This window comes from Gallinula chloropus (assembly GCF_964237585.1).
Source record: "Gallinula chloropus genome assembly, chromosome: 1".
Classification (NCBI taxonomy): Eukaryota; Metazoa; Chordata; class Aves; order Gruiformes; family Rallidae; genus Gallinula; species Gallinula chloropus.
In genome coordinates this window covers 21960183-21979302 of record NC_140085.1, presented here as the reverse complement: position 1 = coordinate 21979302, position 19120 = coordinate 21960183, and the positions used below count along the sequence as shown (strand labels likewise).

At 44.6% G+C, this 19120-nt stretch overlaps 2 protein-coding genes across 3 annotated transcripts in view; one reads left to right on the top strand and one right to left on the bottom strand.

Annotated features, from left to right (window-relative positions):
- SYN3 (synapsin III) overlaps positions 1 to 19120 on the bottom strand; it is a gene marked incomplete at both ends in the record, with an annotated part of 175576 nt that overhangs the window by 80369 nt on the left and 76087 nt on the right. The window lies entirely within an intron of this gene.
- TIMP3 (TIMP metallopeptidase inhibitor 3) overlaps positions 7242 to 19120 on the top strand; it is a 34428-nt gene continuing 22549 nt past the window's right edge. Inside the window, exon 1 of the mRNA XM_084272266.1 lies at positions 7242 to 7570. Within this exon, the coding sequence (XP_084128392.1) occupies positions 7447 to 7570 (124 nt within the window). The 5' untranslated portion in view covers positions 7242 to 7446. The remainder of the gene's footprint in view (positions 7571 to 19120) is intronic.

Here is a 19120-nt window from a genome sequence, read left to right as displayed (position 1 = left end):
AAATCAAACAGTGATCGTTTCACTCCTGATGTTAATACATTAGTTGTGGAACTCACACTGCTGACCTGAAAAGGTTCTGTGATAGATGTGTTGCTCTTCACTCAGGAAGAGCAAGACAATAAACAAATGACCGAGTCCTCCCTTCAGGCTGCAGATCTACCATCTCCTCATCTTTTGTCCACACTGGAAGCCAAGATTTATGGAGAAAAATTCCAAAAGAGTGAGGAAGCAGAAGTGCTGCTGTTTTTCCCAGAGAAGAAAGAGATCTGTCACTGAAATCTCACATCAGAAATCCCCCAGCTTCTACTGGGTGGGATCTTGGGAAGGCCCTGCTGTAAGTGAGCACTCAGCTGCTGTTTAGAATACAGCATCCATCTGGGAACATGGGAACAAAAGCATTGAAAAAGTCAATGCTGACACACATGACAGGAATCATTGAGTTTGCTCCCTGCTAGGACACTATCCTCTTCATTAGAGACCATTCTTGTAACTAACACCTTTATTTGTAGTTTCAGGTGAGAAACTAATAACAGCTGGACTATGGGGATGAAGTGACTGCCTTATCCTGGTATGAAGTTTTTGCAGGTTGTGCAGAGAGAGGCAAGGAACAGTGGCTGCACCTGTTCTGCAGGTAAAGAGAAGACCCTTCCTGCAGTCCTGATACTGTCTCTGGACTCATTAATGTGACAAAAAGAGGAATGCCAGCCCCTTGGTCCCACTCTTTCTGCTTTTAACAAGTATGGTGGTTTCAGAGGATTCCAACATGCTTTAAAACCATTGGCATATCCTAGGGACTGGCTGGCCTTCTGCATATGGAAGTACGGCAGTTCTGACAGCCTCAGGGCTGCCTGAGAGATACAGCATTATTGTCTCCTGTCCAAGATCTTTCTATACGTCTCAACACTCACACTGCATACTGGAGATCAGTGTATCCTGACAGTGTCCTCTGATGGGGAGAAAGATTATGCTGGGAGATGAGGGAGCGGACACTCTTCATCTCCTCAGAAGTCTGGTGAAGAGCATAGAGAGGAGGGGAGAAGGATCTGGTTGCTCAACATGCCCAAGAAGACCAGAGAGGTAGTGGCCAGCCACCTTCAATGACAAAAATGAAAAACAGGAATATGAAATCCTGGACTGTGCCAAGAGTATTGAAAAGCATCAAGACCCTCCCTTACCACTGCTGAGCAGATTAAACATCATCACAGGGAGCAGAGAGACTTACCAATCTGCGAGGCTCTCTGTCTGCTAAACACTGGGAGCTGCTTGGACCCCCCAACACTGCAGCGGCTGGTACTCACATGCAAGCCTCTTTCACACAGAGAATTTCCTGTACAGTACCTAGGAGAAGACACTATGAGTAACTGATTACAGTGAGAGACAGTGTCAGCACTGTTTGAGTTTGGGCAGGATGTTAAGGTTCCAGTGAAAGAAAGCAATGAGATCTCTGACGATCACACCAACCTTTAGGTTCTCTCAGCTGACTGAGAGGAAATCTTATCCTGTAGCTGCTGGTGGAGCTGATGCCCAGAGAAGATATTACCACTTTTCTGTGTCTATCCCTTCTTCCTCTAACTCCCCACCAAGGCCTCTACAGAGATATTGTCTTCTTCGAGTTATGCTGATTGAAACGTCAAACCTCAATTGCAGCTCATGAACTCTTGCTGGCCACAATGCCACAGAGCTGCCTTAAAGCTCTCTTAAAAATGCAAGGCATTCCAGCCATTTTAATTACTGTGCATTGCATAAGCCAGAAACCAGTTCATACAAAGGAACAACAGAAAAGTGATTTTCAATCGCTCTCACTCTCTTCTCTGCTTAGTGCCAGCCTCCAAAGCTCTGGGAACACCATCTCTTATTACCATTTGAACCACTTCATCTATTTGAAATCTCTTTGTTCAGTCACTTAAAGCTATTGATGCAGTTTAGAAGGGTTTAAAAAAGCAAAAACAAAACTTCAAATTGGAAATGGCTACAGCAGCATGAAAGCAAAGCGGGAGAAATGGAAAAACGTATTATAAACAAAAATGAGAGAAAATTAATTGCTTGGAATGAGGCACAGGCAGCTAGAGCCAAGCAAATCGCGTCGTGTCCTTCCCCCCCGGACTCTGTCAGGCCACCTAATCACAGCCTCCTGGCTTGAACCCTGTATGGTACTGAGCCCTTTGGCCCTGATCCAGAAATGCACTTAAGCTTATATTTAACTTCGTGCATGTAAATGGTCCTGTTGACTTCAGTAGAGCATCTTGTGTGCTTAAAGTTGAACATGTGCCTTAGTGTTTTGCTGGAGTGGGGCCAAGGAACAGTCATGTGCAGGAAACATTTTCAGCTTGATAAGCCTGTTAAAAGATATTTCCTCGCTGCCCTTCTGCAGCTGATGCCACATCACAGCCCAACTGAGGATCCCCCCACCACCAAGAGGGTGATTTCATATTCTACAGCCTCTATAATGTAATACTCCTGGTGATACAGGGTGCCTCTGGTCTGCTCCCAGCCTGGGTGCTCTCAGGACCATTGAAGATTAAGCACAGTGTAGAATCATTGGAGCTGTTGAAGGTTTAATGGTGTACCTCTAATTAAAACTTTGAGAATGGGATAGAGTGTTACCTATGTCTGGCTTGCAGACAGGAAGGTGACATAATTCCTCTGCAACCTCAGAGAAAAAGATCAAATGATGGGGTTTTTTTTATATGTATTTATAGAATCAAAGACATTTTTGAAGAAAGAGCCTTCTTATTTTAAGTAGCATCTGAAGTTCACTGATACAATGGAGGAATTAACAGAGGAGTATTTCAAACTTTTTCATGCACATAAATCCCTGAAAATATGAACATTACCCCCCCCCCCGCCCCGAACTATTCTCAAAGGACAGTATCAGAAAAAAAAACATTCTGAAAAAGATAATCAGGAAATGAGAGAATCTTTTGTATGATCACTCTATCCTGCCCCATGACAAGCATGAGTGTGCTGTAGGTGGCTCCGGAAAGCATCTACCATTTCTCACCTGCTGCATCAAAGCAGAAAAACAATGCTGTCTCCCAGAGGATGTGATGCTGAGCTGGCATAAAAGAGATGAGGATTGTCAACTTCAAGAACAGTTTTTAGGACAAGAAGAGGCTTTTGAGCAACTTGGCAGGTGGATGATTTAGAATGTTAATGGCAGGACTCCACGCTTATGAATCAAGTCAGGTTACTGTGGAAAAGTTAAAATGGAAAAATGCCCACACTTCAGAGGCTTTTAAAATTAATATATTGTTCATGGAGGTGGCAGGACTGTTTGGACTACAGGCCGAAGTCTCATGACTTCATTCATGCCATGATCAGTTGAAGCCAACTGAGGTCTGTCTAGTGGTGAGTGGCAGTGTGTTTTCAGCCACTACATATGTCAGGCTTTTTTATCTTCTGATAGTGGGGGATATTTCTTTCTTTCTCTTTCTCTCTTTCCCCCTCTCTTTCTCCATTCCTTTCTTCCTGCTCCCCCTGGCCCCCACCCCCCTCCCCCTTTTTTTTTTTTGGCGCGTGGTCCCTGTAGTCTGCTGAAACCCTTCTGTGCCACTTTCATTCAGGTGCTTTTGTCAGTTCAGAAGCAGCTTTCTGCTCTGCCGGTGCCCAACATCCCTCACAATGAAGTGGGTGCAGAAGGGAGGTGAACATGCCTTTAGTTCATTTGCAGCAACACCTTATGCCACTTGAAGGGATACCCAGAAGTGCTTTTCTCTCAGTCTCTGCAGCTCGATCCAGGATGGCCCTTTACAGCCACAAGCAGGACTTGCGGAAGGAAAATGACACTGCTGATACCCTCCTGATGTAAACTGCAGCGCGTTATCCGTGAAGACAGTTCTCTCCTGGATTTTAGCCCTAACACCCAGCTTAACATCCTTCCTTTCCAAAGAGGTAGGTACTGGATGTTGCAAGGAGCGTGGTTCAGCCGCAGTAACCATCTCTTGCAGCGCAGTGCCCCCTAGCACTGTCTCTGCACATCCATGCGGGACCCAGGGAAGAAGGCCACTGTGCTCAGTCAACAACACCTGCAGGAGATGGCTTTCCCTGGGAATTTTCACACCAACTATTGACCCAGCCCAGTCATGCTTAGCTTGTGGGATCCGACAAGATCACAGCATGAAGTGGTGTGGCTGCCCAGTAAAGCAGAGAGATCCTTAATTGTGTTCAACAGTGTGTTCTTGGTGGACTAGAAGAACGAAAGATTTCTTTATTTGGTGACATTAACCTAACATGAACTCAAACTTTCTCATATGACAATCAAGGTCTTTATTTTCTCCTTCTTTCTCTGCTAAATTTTTTAGGGCCGTATAAGGCTTAAAGTTTTATCCAGGTGAAGGAATCAAATGCTGCTTTTTATTTTATTTTTTTCCTTTTGCAGTTTCCCCCACACAGACAGGGCACAGAACAGGCACTCAGAGAGAGTTCTCCTTTCGGTTTCTTCATTGACCTTCTGTGTTACTTTGACCCTGTTATAGCAATCTTCTCACATAAATAAACACTCAAAACTGCTGCTGGGCTCTTCCAGAGTGTATTTTACTAGTAGGTCTCAAAGGCGGGAGGTGAATATCAAATATCTAGTAGATTTTGGCAGGATAATATGCAGCATATCTACAGATGATAACATGAACATATAGGCAGGCTAAATGATTTAACCAAGGTGTCCCAGCAGCCACTGGCCAGGCAGCTTTCTTGGTCATTGTTTAGCTGTGATTTACAAAATTAACATTTTGTGATTTAAAATAATAAAGCATTCTGGTTTCTGTTTATGAACTGTACCCTTTAAGTAGCAAATACTGTAGTTATTGTACACTATCCAGTCCTGGTTGAAAAACCTCTATCCATACTACTATAGAGAAGTTCATCTCTTTGAAAAACAAAATAAAAGCAGGTGAATCAGCTAAGCCCTAACTTACTGAACACAGGTACCACTACTCCAGGCAATGCTAGTACATGCATTCAAAAATTTCTGGATCATCTGTCATATAGTGGTACAGAAGACAATGTTAAGCCTTGCTGCACAGACCATCCCTTCCAAACAGATGTGCCGTGCTGCTGGATCAAGCTATGGCACTCCTTTTCATCCTGAAAAGTAACCGCAGGCTACTTCTCTCAGTTGTATCTGAAAAGTGAACCAATTCCCGTAAGCAGCACACACTCCATGTTACTTTAATGAACTCGGTCAGAGCACTACTTCAATGCCTTGAAGGGTCCTTCAGTAACTTCTGTCCCCTTCCTCTCCATTTTCAGTGACTGAGAAGATGACTGAAGGGTTTAGTTTCCAGTCTCCTCTGAACGTGTCCTGAATCTGTGTATTATAGTCACACAGTACCCATCATCTTTAGAACTTACTACAAAGTATTCATCTTGTTAGTCCTCAGAACATGCAGGAGAGGTGTTATTAAAGAAATGAAGAAACACACTCATGGGAGTTACTTGGCCAGAGAGCGAAGGGAGGTGGTGCTGGAGCTGTGATTACAATCTAGTTGTGTGTGGGCCAAACTGTCTCTTATTTACACCAGTGTCAGGTTATGGAATAACTCCACTTCTCTCAGATACTGATCTGAGATGTTGATAGACCAGGTGTATCATGGTGATGGTGATATCAAACTTTTTACAATAACAAAGAAAACAAATGAAAGTGCTGGACACACCTCGTTTTTCTTCCCTGTTACTCTGCTGAGGATAGTGCAGTAGTTCCTTGTTGACACCCAGACTGAAATGATGGTCCAGTCTGGCAGATTTAACTTCAGCTGTAGTACCGTAGGCATACAATCCAAGTATCTAAAGAGGTTTTTGCATAGGACTTCTCACATTGCAATCTGGAGCCAAACAATTCAGACACTGACACGTCTAAATCTAATGTCCTGTTCAATACCCTGCCTCACATGTACATGTATGACCCGTTAGCACCTCAACACCATCTGCTTTTTTTCGGTGTGTTCACTAATACACATTCCGGAGAAGCTCCCGCCACCATTATCCCCACTACGAGACTGGGATTGGAAACATGCCGAGGTGAAGCTGTCACAGAACTTGTCTGTGTCCCAGCAAGGGTAGGAACCCGTGTTTTCCTACTGCTAGCGTTGTAACCTTGATCTCTACTAGCAACACCCATCCTGAAGCTTTTGTGTACGGATGCTCCAAATAAAAGCCTGTGCTTCCATAATGCTGGAGACTTTAATTTTATATGGGTGGTATGATTAAAGAAAAGGTGTAGGCAGGCTGTGCTTCACCCAGATGGAGCGGAATTGTAAATCTAAAGACTTAGCTGACTATTTAGAAATTTAGGACAGCTGGTCCCTGGCTTTTAATACCAGCATAATTTATAACTAGACATGCTTAAGTCTTGTAAACCCCGTGGAAAGTACTCTGACATTACATGCACTGGTTTGATACTGTGATTAATCGCCCCTCAGTCCCCTTTGCAGGATAATACGGCTGGCTGTATCTCACAGCTGGCAGCCTCCTTCCTTGCAGCCCCAGCTCTTCTCTAACATTTACGTTTCTACAGCTGACAGAAATTTACGGTTCCAAAAGGGGATAAAGGAAAACAAAACAAACACGACTTTTCCTATAAATTCCACTAAGGCCGCTCCGCTAAAATGCACGTTGAGATGAAATGTTGGGAGTGCCCGGGTAGACACGACGCTGCTTTTTCCAGCTGGGCTCCAGCGGTTTCTGACCGCAGCGTTCGCAGTTCGTGACTCCCGGGTGATCGGAAGCCCAGGGAAGGGGAAGCAAGTGATGGGCTCACAGGGGTGCCGAGCGGGGCGGCTGCCCCCGACCGGCGCGACGGGGCGCTCCTCCGGGCCAGAGCCGCCCGGGCGCTGACAGCCGCGGGGCTTGCCCAGGCCTCGGAGGTGCGAGCAGTTTTAAGAGTTTCAGCGTCCCCCCGGCGGCACCGCCGGAAGGGGGGATCGGCGGGAGGAGGCGGCGGGGAGGGACGGGGGCTGCTCCTCAGGGCGGCCGGCTACCTGCGCCACCGGCCGCGGGCGGTTGGGAGCTCCGCGCACTATTCCGTATAAGGCGCTGAAGCCGCGGCCGCAGCCCCGCCCCGTCCCGCTGGCCTCTCCCGCCGATGAGGTAATCCGGGGCTCCCATTGGTCGGGGGCGGCGGCGCCCCCGGAGCCCGAGAGGGCGCGATCGAGGCTATAACTCCGCGCGCTGGCCCGTCGCGGCACAGCGCAGCTCAGCTTCGCACCGCGCGGGATCGCAGCGCACCCTCAGCCGCCGGGAGCCGCGGATCTGCCGTGCCCTCGGGCTCGCACCGTCCCGCCGGGCGAAGGCTGCGCTGCCGAGGCCAGCGGTAGAAAGAGGCAGTGTGAGGAGGGAGGGAGGCGGTCGGTCGCGGCGCACGGGCTGTTAGGGAGCCAGAGTAAAGTCAGGCGAACCGCGCAGCGGTTGCCCTCCTGCTCCGCAGAAGTGAGGAGGCACCTCGGAGGCAACATGACGGCGTGGCTGAGCTTCCTTGTCGTGTTCCTCTGCAGCTGGAGCCTGCGGGACTTGGTGGTGGAGTCCTGCACTTGCGTCCCCATCCACCCGCAGGACGCCTTCTGCAACTCTGACATCGGTAAGTGCTGCGGGCGCAGGCGTCGCTTCCTCGCCCGGTGCGAAGCGGCCCCGCCGGGGCTGGGAGCGCTCCTTGGGGGGAGCCGAGGCCCCCTGCGTGGGGAGGCGGCACCTGCCCCGGCGGCGCGAAGCCCGCCTGTCTAGAAAGTTCTGAGGGACTTTGGGGGGTGTAGGCAGCAGTCGGGCTGTCTCCACAAGTAAGCCTTAGCCCTGCGGGTGAAAAGCAGTGACAAGGAGGTGGGGCGGGTTAAGCTGGTGCGGGATGACCAACTTTCAAGACAGGTATGGCTTGGTAGGTGCTGTGTGAGCCGTGTGGTGGTGGACCCCCACCCAGCCCTCCTGAGGGGTGGCCGGGAGCCAGGTGAGCTGTGGCCGCAGGCTCTGTCCCACAGCAGTGATGGCAGCCTCTCCATGATACACTTCGAAGAAATCAGTAATCGTAAGAGGGGCTCGTTTCCTACAGCAAGACCAAAACACAGTCGGAGGTGTGGGAAGCCAAAATTTCCTCCACAGCCTGCCGACAAATAATAGGGAGGCAGGAAGGTGCAGCTAACACCTTGTGGTGCTGCACCACTACTGCCAGGAAGGGCTGGAGAAGCAGGTAACAAGTGTCTCCACGCTTTCTGCGTGCTACACGTTGATCTGTGCAGCAGTGTGAGATGTGCAAACGTGCATGCTCCTTTTGAACGTTGAAACGCGTTCTGGATCCTTGCTGAGACTCTTCACTGTGGGTTTTTACATTCCTAAGGGTCGTCACTAACTTTAGATGGGAGGCAAGGGGAACACCCAGAATCTCTGAGGAAGAGGTAATGGAGCCTCTGCACTCAAATTCCTTGGTTTGTTTGTAGGCAAGGGTGGTTAACCAGATACGGTTGCTGCGTGGTTAGTATCCTGTGGTAAAGTATATGAAATCAATTAGTGGTGTCCTTTTAGTTAATACTGGACACATGCCCGCATAACAGTAGCTACAGGGTGTCATTTCAGCAGTTGAGAGTGGACTGCACGAATGAAGTCTTCTTGCACCTTTGGGGATTCTCTCAGTTGCAGAGTAAAAGGTGTTGCAGGACTTTGCACCGCTGGTACCCACGCTACTGATTCCGAGTGAGGAGCAGAACACCCATGGCTATGAACCCTGCCAGTGGCTCTTTCAAGTTAGCCAAGCTTACTGGCAGAAAAATCTCTCTCTTGCCTTTTAACTCTTCCACAGAAACTACAGTTATGCCTGGCTGTTTGTGTATAGTTCATGTAGTGTATCTGCTCTTGAATGCAAAAAAAAAACCCCTTTACATGCTAAAAGCGCTGGGAAGGTTCCAGTTTGCTTAAGTGATGATAGCCTGAAAACTAATGTTATACTGGGGATTTCTTCTAGGAAATGGCAGTGTTCTGTTGCCATTTTCATAGTTGGATCAACAAGTGTGCCACCTCAGTGGCAACTGCCAGAGAGATTGTCCTTTCTGTGAAAGTGAGACTGGGAAACCCATTTTTACACAGCTAAAGCAGATGACAGCATGTGGCCTTCATTAGCTGCATTTTGGGAAAACATCTACTTTCTTGCTCTGATTAGGTCATGTTATATGTTAGGGGTACTTTTCAGTTCAATCCAACTTCTTAAAGTGATGGTAAATAATTTTGTGTTACTAATATACACTGAGAGTGTGTTTTTACTAGATGCATACGTGACTAAGACTGTGATAAGCTATGAAGTTTTATATTAGCAGTGCCCCTAAACTTGAGCACATAAAGTTTTTTTTCCTGTTTTCTACTCTGATTTCTGGTTGAGTTCAAAGTCATCTCTTTCATCTCTACTTTCTCTATTCTGGACTCTCAATTGTACCTTGGCTTTAAGCAGTGAAGTAGTAGTTCAAAAAACTGATGTCAGTAGGGCTGTCATGCCCTCAGACATCATGGCAATGCAAAGGAGGAGAAGCAGAATGGGAAAGAGCCGTTTGTTTTAGTAGATGACTTATCTGCAGTCTTAACCAAACTTGCATTACTGTGTGATGGGTTGAAGCAAAAGTAAATCCTTGCATTTTCTAGAACTGCCTAGAAAATGTGATGTTTCTGCAGGCTGATTTTAGTAAATGCTGTCATGTTCCTCATGTGCTGAAAAGGCAAAAAGCACATTAAAGCTTTCTGGCTCTGGAGGAGTTAATCATCTCCATGGAAACTGATGGCAGTGTACTAGTGCAGTGTTTAGACAGACTAAACTACACGCTGGGTTATAAAACACATTGTGGGGAAGAAAGGGACTTGGCAGCAAGTTTTTATCGCTCTTGAAACTCCTGACAAAATACCAGCTCAAAAGGGAGGAGTCAATGCATTAGGGGCTGGAACAAAAGAGCTTTTTAAAATAGCTCCTAAAACAATACAAGAAATTAACTAGCTAGGTGGCAGCCTAGGAGAGGCTTTTCATGTTCAGAAGCACTGAATGCTGAGGCAAGAGAAAACTTTTAGTTTAGGAGCGCAAGGCAAACTTTTATGGCTGGTCTTTCATGCTTAGCCAGTAAAGACCTAGTCTCAAGTTTATTCTTTTTTCCTTTAATCTGACCTCACTAGACATTTAATTTTTGATCTCCCTGTGGCTCAGTTCTGATGAACCTTCCCAACTCTGCAGTCTTGAGAAGGTTTTATTCTTTACAGAAAGAGATGCTCAGACTCATTGGAAAAGGCAGGATTTCCACATCCTTTGACAGTGAAGGTTGTGGTCTTCAAAAAGGAATCTTGGATTCCATTCCCAACAATATTATTTTATCTTTATTAAAAAAAAAAGGGGGGGGGAGAAGCTGCTGCCAGGATGGTCACAAGAGGTCTTTTCACTCAGCCTTAGTGTTCCAGCATGCTGAATGGAGCAAAAGTGGTGTGTCTCATCTGGCCTTCTGAGGTCAATCAATAATAAAATTGCTGTTTTAACTCTTGCCTTTCTTTCTTTAACTGGATTGATAAGTGCCAGAACAGGCAGTACAATAATTAGACAAAAAGCAAGACAAACAGCAACTACTATGACTTGCCATCTGAACTTTGCTTCCTCCACTCCTGCCCCTTGCATATGACCCCTTCCAGATGTGAATATTTTTCTTTTGTTTGAATTAAGAGACCTTTTGAAAGAACAGACACCAGGCATGCTTTGTTCCATTGTGACAAAGCTGTGACGTTTCCAGCTGGACATAGCTGACATAAAAAGGGGCTTGTTTGTCCTTTTTTGCAGGAGCAGCAGGAAGTTTTGAGCTTGGCTGCTGAATGTTGCATTCACAGGTTTGGAAAAACACCTCCTGCCTGGTTCCCTCCAATCTACAATCTATGTCTCTCTCTCTCAAAAAAAAAAAAAAAAAAAAAAGAAAAAAGAAATTGCAGGCTGGATTTTGACAAACCGGTCTGCAAGTGATAAGGAAAGAACTTTGTCCACTCCACACCTATCGCGCTTTCATCTCGGGCATATACTTCAGCAAGAAGCTATGGCACTAATAGCTGTCTCTTACCTAAGTTCAAAGGAGCTCAAAACAACATTCCTTTCTATAGTATGTGTTGGGGGAAGAAATAACTATTTTAGCAAGGGTGCCAATGGGTAGTGCCCCTTTCTGTTCTAAATAACCTCGGTCATGGTGAGTTGGGGAGCTTTGGGGAGGTGAAGCTTTTTTATAGAGTCCTTTGGTGCTAAGGAAGCAGTTCCTTCCTCCATCCTGCCATACCCGTAGCACTGAGTTAATACTACCTGCAGCGGCCAGCCTCTTTTGAGCTGAGAATGTGATTTGAGAAGAGCAAGAAACAACAGAGGAGGAAGGTCACGAATATTTTTGGCCCAAAGTCTAATAGAAAACCTGCCTTTTTTTTTTTTTTAAATTGGTTTTCTTGAATTGATCATTCCACCTTCTTTCTAATAAGCCAAAGGAGAAATGCAGAACAACTTGATCATACATGAGATTTTTGAACGTGCTTTCATTGTCTTGACAGAGACGCTGTAGTGATGTCACACATGCTGTCTTATCCCTTAAGGCACACAAGGTCTAACAGATTAATTTAGAAGTTAAACTAAACCAGCTCGGATTAATTATTATACCAATCATTTGAGCTGAGATGAATTTAAATCAAATTTTTGGGTTACATGTCATGAAAATGGCTGTAAAAGTGTTGCATCCACTTTGGAATCTGACTTCTGTTGAGGAAGTAGTGATGTGGGTTAATTTTTAGACTGGACTTCCCTTTAGGGCATTTTAAAAGCAGGAAATCTGAGAAGTGTCCTGTAAAGCTTCCAAAAAAAAAAAAAAAAAAGGTTCTGCGATTTCCATGTTACATGTGAAGAAATTGACATTTGTTTAACCTCAGTGGAATTCCAATGTCCATGGTAAAAACTGTGGTGAAAGAGGTCATGTCTTCTGATAGATGGTAATTCAAAGCTGAATTGTCCTTCTTAATGGAAGTGGAAACAGAAGTTGCTTATTTGTTGGTTTTGTTGGTTACTTGCAATTAAAGGCCGTGGCAGAGTAGAGCCATCACCTTGTGGGAACTGGAGTTTTTCACTTCTCCAAACTTATGTATTTAAAAAAATGTGGTGGAAATTACTGTTTGGAAGATATAATGCAGGATGCTATATAAGGCGCCTTCAGTATCTTGTTCCTATTGCAGGAAGTAATTCCAACAAGATCTCTGAGCCAGCTGAGAGCCAGATGTGCTAACCTTGAGCCTTAGAGCCCCTCGCTTTATGTAGACATCTCTTTCATTCTTTTTTTCACTTATTTCACACCAGTTCTTCTCTCCCTGCCAATTGCTTCTCTAATGTTTCTGATGTTTCTGGGAGGAAATGGGCTGGTAGGAAGAGAGTTATGTACAGTCGTATGCAAGACCAAAGGTTTTCATCTGGGGTTGGGAAAGGCCTGCTTTGTTTATATCTGTTTTTCAGGATGAGCAGATATGGTTGTTTGACCACAGGAGAATTGGCACAAGGCGACACATTCGTTCTCAGCTTCATCAGTGGACTTCACATTTTCCAAGATACTAAATACACTTGGCACTGCCCTGTCACAGCCTCTTAGATATGGCAACTAGATTCACATCTGATGAGATGGATCTCTGTAATGCATGCATAATCCCACTGGCAGTCATGGTGGGAGGGATCAAGAATCTTTAGTAGTAGCCTTGGCCTTAACTGGATGTTAAAGCTATTAAAATGAAAACTTTGGTTTTCGAGGTAACAATGTTGTCTGGGGTCATATTTCTTTCTCCTCACACCTTACATGGTGCTCTTATGTAGCCCAACTAGGCATGTGTCACTGCAGAAAGGAGCCTCTTTGGTCTGGGTAGGAGGTCTTGTCAGTAAGTGAAACTTCCATTGGATGCTCTCTGCAAGCTTGTAAGAGCTAGTAAATCTGAGAGGACAGCTTGGTTTGAGTTAGCAGGCAAGGGCAGGAACACTGTGCTTGCCAGCTCTGAACCAGACTAGGCCGAGGGACTGATCTCAGTCCTAAAAATGTCTGCAGTGCATGTGGTTGTGTTTCCTTTTATTTATGAGATTTTAATTTTTTTTCTGGTTCAAGGTGAAGACACTTTGCTCTGACGCACTTCTTGTTGCTCTAGACTTTCAGGTTATTATTCTGTCTTTTACGTGATGTTATAAATTGGAAGCAGCTTAAATGATACCAGTGAAATGATAATAGTATAAAAGATAAGAGAGGAAAAGTGTGCCTTCAAGCACCAATTAGTTAAGCAAATGCAGAGTTCGTTAAACCTACAAGCCTACTGTAGCTCATCGAAAGCTCTGAAGAACTTTCACATGTAACGTTTGAAATTTTACTGGTATAACTTTATTGGACTGTTACTGCTCTTTGAACTAACTATGCCTTACATAGACTTCTCTGAGACAAGGCTGGTCAGGGCAGCAGACTGCATTTAGAAGTGTTGCAAGACTGACTGCCTTAACTTTTCCTCAGCTTTGCAGCACTTGTTGCAAATAGCAGAGCTGAAGGTCAACAAACTCTTTAGTAACCCTCTGTGTCAAATTCCTGCTATTTGAAAGTACTGGGCTGGTTACTCAGCCTGAGGTAAATGGGACCAAAGTGACCTAAATGGATTTACACCCTCTTACACTAGATCTAAAAATCTCTCCCAGTTATCGATATGGAAAGGAAATACCTGACCAGCCTCATAACTTGTGTAAAGCAGATGCAGTGGCACTGGTCTTAGCAGTATTTCACCATCTTCTATCAGAGTTGGATTTGACTTGATGGTTTCAGGTTACTAGAGAACTTGAAAGTATTGTTAAAGAAAAGTTAATTTTCTACTGTAATGTGAAGTGGTTCCCTCGGATGACCAGACTGAAGAGTTAGTACATTAACTGACAGTGTCTAATAACATAAAAATGCAAGTAATTTTACACAACTCTGATTATTTTATTTATTCAATGTTACTGCCAACTAGAAAAGGTTCTGGGAGTCTTTTGGAAACAAGATAGAAGTCTCTTGAGTTGCGTGCTGGTAAAATAAATGTTGAATATGAATAGTCCAAATTCCTGCTAGTGTTTATATAAGACCTTTCCAAAGGGCAATTTCAGCCCTTAGAAACAATATACAGACAATAAAACTCAACTTAAATAGCAGAGACACACATAGGCAGAAAAATGACATCAAACCTCATCAAATAGCAGCTATGGTTTGCCTGAGATGTAGAATCTTATTTTAGGAAGAAAGTTGTTGATTTGGGGTGACCCTCCTGGGACTGAAATGTGCTAGGAGCCAGAAGATAGCACTGCTTGGGGATAATGTCAGGGTGGTCTCTTCAACTCAGGGATAAGGTCTTGGCTGATGTGAGTGGGGAGCTAGTGGTCTGCGTCAGTGGGCTCAGCTCTGAAACCTTCGGACTTTGTTAAAGGTGGGTGAAGAGGATGATCATAAAAATAGTAGGAGAAGATACATAGGAGCAGTAGGAGTGGCAAAGGCCCTTCAAAGGCTAGGCTTGGAGAAAAGGATTACTGAAAAAAATGAGAAATGCTGTATGGAAGCACTGGTAAAGTACTAGATATAGGCTGGTCAAGCTAAGAAGGCTCATTAGCTGTTACATATGATAGGCCACCTCACCTGAAACTATGTGGGGCATGCCCAAGGTGGGTCTTATCCATCTGAGAGAGTGGTTGGGTGGTGTGGCTTCAGGGGAACACCTAAGTAGGAGAATGAACATAAAACAATTGATGCTCTACTGATGTTCTCTAACAGCCTGCATGTTGTTCTGACTGGCAGTCAAGGCTTAGGCTTTGAAAAGACCTGGTTTGGTGGACTGGTGATGGACAGAGCACACTCACTTTACTGTGTCTGGGCTCTAGTTTTCTGTTTTGTTCTTCCATTTAGATAAATGTGAAGTTCCTTCTTTCCTTTAAGAAGTGCAAGTTGCATGGGGGGTGTGTGTGTGTGTGTGCAGGGCTTGGGCTCGGGCTCTATTTATTTTCTCCAGGTGAGTTACAAGGAGAATACAACTTAGCTGCAAAATGATGCAGATGGCACAGCAGGAGCAGCAAATGAAATTACACCAGATGTAACATGCTCTCTAAAGGTACTTTTAATATACATGAGGTAGTAACAGGACCTACTGCAGTTTGGAGAGAAAAGAAAAACATGCAAATGGCAGAGCCATCCTTATTCAACACACATTTATTATTAATTCTGGACTAAAGTACACAGTCTAACAAAAAATCGACAGTATTCCTTAGTTACCCATCTGTTGTTAGTGTCAGAGTATTGTAATCCTGCTGGTTCTTAAGAGCTCAGCTCTAGTTTATTGGAGGTAAGGAAAGGTATGTGAGAGGGCCCAAGGATGAAAAAGAGAGCCCATAGATTTTCCCTTTCTTAATTCCTTGATTTTGTCATGAAAAGGCCCAGATTTCTGCTGGCCAGCACAGTCACTGGTACTTCAGTAAATCAGATATAAATTGCACCAAATGTACACAATGCTTGCACAGGTAGTAATGGCTACAAGAGGTGCAACAGCATAAAGGTAACACGTTATTACTTCTTGCTCTTTTTTGGGGTTCATTAAGAAAACAACCTACAACAGCACATAGCTAACAGGTTCCACAGGGCCATGTTCAAAATGACCCAAGCTCCTGCTGGCCTAGGCTGAAGGACATCAATTTTAACTCCCTCATGCTGTAATGCAATTGCAGTATGGGGACTTCAACATCTGCTTCCTTTTCTCCATGTTACCCTCAGTACTGGGGAGTGTTGGGGGGGGCTGCTGGCATTATGTTTGCTGATAATTTTCCATAAAAGAGCGCTGGTGCATTTGTTCAGACCAGAAGTTCAGTCTCTCATGCTCAGTGGATACATGTTTAGTCAGCTCTCTCAAATTTCTAGGGTCAGCTTTAAATAGGAAGCTCTTCCCCTAGTGAGCTGGTCTTGGTGTTCGGTCTCCAAACAGTTAAAATATAAGGGAGAAAATGTGCTTGCTTGTACCAAGACAGGAAAACCACAGAATGGAAAACTTCCACTTGACTTTGAAAGACAGGAAATGGCTGGTGTTGGAAAGGCAACAGGTAGAGGAAGAGAGAGCCAGAGGATATCTGTAGAAAACCAGCTATTCCCCAGATACTTCTCCTTGAGCTCCGTGTTCTTTTGAGGGAAGGAGTTCCAGGCTGGCCCCACTGTTCCAAGCCCTTTATACACTTTCCAAACACCCACCCCAGTTTCCTACTTCCTGCCTCTTCTGACACTGCTATAAATATCCCGGCTGCCTTTCATAGGTCTGGAGAAATGCACATTGCAAATGAAAGGGGATTGAGGTGACTGTGAGCAGCCTGTAGACCAGCCCTAGTGAAAGGCGTGCTTGCTGGGTCCTCTGCTTTACCTTGGGAAGTGTGGGGCTGCCAGGAGCTTTGCTTTAAATTTCCATGGGAAAACGGAGGAGTGAAACTGTCTCTTTGCTGATCATACTCACTTCTGTACTAGGATACATGGGCCTGTTCCCTCCAGTAAATAATATACTACATATGGCACAGAGCTGAAAGCTGAAAAATTTCTGGTATTTGAGAGAAGGGAGTGTGGGGAAAAGAGAAGGAGCAGGAGACACTAGTCGAGGGACCACACTGCATAGAAGTGTATAGTACTTGTAATAATGAATACAGTAAAGACATTGGTGGGGAGGATCAGACCAAGAGGAAATAAGTGGGGAGGATCAGACCAAGAGGAAATAAAACAGCAACGTGACCCTTGTGGCATTTAAGTAGCTATCATGTACAGTACTTCAATAGCAATATAATACAGCACCCCTGCCTGGCCCCCCTCCCCCATCCCCCCCCAAGCCAGCATCCTGCAGGGCAAAAATCACAACCCTCAAGGAGTATGGGAAGTTCCTGTGCAAAAGCTTCAGTATTGGAAAGGACTGTGCTGGGGGTAATGGCAGGATGAATTCTTAAGCCCTTTGTTTTACTTCTCTAAATATGAAGAGCAGCACCTGTCCCTTCCCTCCCCCCCCCAACCCCCTCCCCCCCCCCAAAAAAAAAAAAGGTTGAGGGATTAAGGATTTAGCTGGTTATTTCCTTAGAGGATCAAGATCAGAAAGAAAGACACTTCAGTAAGTCTGTTTCCCTCTTTTCTACAGGCAGTATATTTTCAATAGAATTGAGCAGCTGTCCTGCTTTCCCCCCCATTGTGTAACAGTTTCCAGCTTTTCAGAGAAGCACAAAATTAGAGGATTCTGCAACATCAGACAGAACTCCTGTGTGGCACTTCAAGGGACCCCAGATTATTACTGGAAGTTTTAATGGAATATTGCCCATTCAGAGAGAAGCTCCACTAGACCTGGTGGCAAATAGCCCATGACCCTTATCAGTATGTTGCCTTTAACACCTTTACTTTGGAACAAGCACCCTGGAGCAGAACCTGTGGTAGTGAGTCATATGCATCATCCAGCTAGGCTGGAGTTCTGATGCTGATAAAATATACCTCCCAGAAGCCTAATGTAGGATAGTCTGACTTTCCCATAGCCCCCTTCTGTGGCTGTCATCTTAATTCCTTGTAATTAGAGATTGATTCAAACCCTGCAGTTTTAAGTTCCTTCCAAAACTCTTTAAAAGCATTTGTTATTTTAACTCTGGAGTCTATTTTTGTTATCAGTATGAATGTATAATCTACCTCCCATATGCATTCTAAATTGCAGCTATCTTTTAAGTTTCCCAGTGTATTCTGGTTTGCTCTTTTTTTCTGTTTGACTGGGAGGCCAGCAGGATGAAATAATGTATTTACTCATATTTTTATTCTGAGGATTCTTCTGATGCCAAATAATTATGGACCTATTAAGCTAGGGCTAATAAATCCTTGTGTTACAGAGCCCTACATTCCTCTGTGTTGTGTGATTTAGCAGGAGCCTGCTGGAGTAGCACTGCCAGCTTGATCCCAAGGAGACTCATCCTTTCCAACAGACACTTTTGAAAAAACAAGCAGCAAAGTGGGAACCAGGTCCTTACTGCCATATTTAAATTGGTTGAAGAAATGATGTTGACTGAAAGAAGCAGACAGCACCTGTGTATTTGGCTGGATGGGAAAAAAAGCTTTCACTAGTGCCGGAAAGTTTTCAGGCCAATAGGTTCCTTCCTGTCAGTGCAAGATCTCATGTTGGCTTCTGAACGTCCTTCTCTCACAGTGATTTCCTCCATTACTAATGGCAGTTGGAAGAGGTAGGGTAAAGGAAAACAATGGGTCTTTCTTTCCCTCCTGTCTCAGAAACTGTTTTCCTGTTTGTCTTTTGTGCAGTGTGGCAGCTTTAGCCATTTACATAAACTCAGGCTGTTCAAAGCTCCCGTCTTCTGAATTTGGTAACATTCCCTACATACATCCTGACTAGGCTGCCTGTCTTGACAGAAGGACAGGAGAGTGAACAGAAGAGGATCTCAGGGTGATAATTGTCTTGGCACACCTGGGTGTTCACAATTTTGAGCAGGCTCTGTGTCTGTTCATCAAGCTATCAGAATATCAGCACATGGCAGGGTTCCTTCCAGCACATAATCTTCAATATATGTGTGGACCAGCAAGGAAAAGTCAGCCAAAGTTGTTACTGAAATATTTATTGCAGTGGTGCTTTGAGGCAACACCACCAAGCTGCACCATTGAAAAATATGGAAAAAGTAGGTTTTGGTCAAAAAAATAGCTGGAGTCCTGAATGGGAGGGAAGGAATTCAGAGTTTTCTAAGAGGAGTTTCTTAGCACACTTGGACTTTCTTCTCTAATGAAATCCATCAGAGCTGACAACAGCCATCTTACCTTGGGCAATTAGAACCAAAATGCTGATGCATGTTGTTTTCCAGATTAATTTTGGACTGTATCTATTTTATCTTTTCCTCATGAGAAATCTCTGCTAGAGTTGCTGTAACAGCTGTATTGCCATAAACATACTGAAATTCAGTACTGTGGAGAACCAGCATACACTGGAATCAACAAAGCTATAATGGTTTAAATAATAAAAAAAACCCAAAACTTGTTTCTGTATTCCCCAAGTAATTTCCCTTGGAAAAGACCAAGCACTGAGTGAACCTAAACACTCATGAGCTAGCTACATGTTTGCCGGCCAATTTAATAGC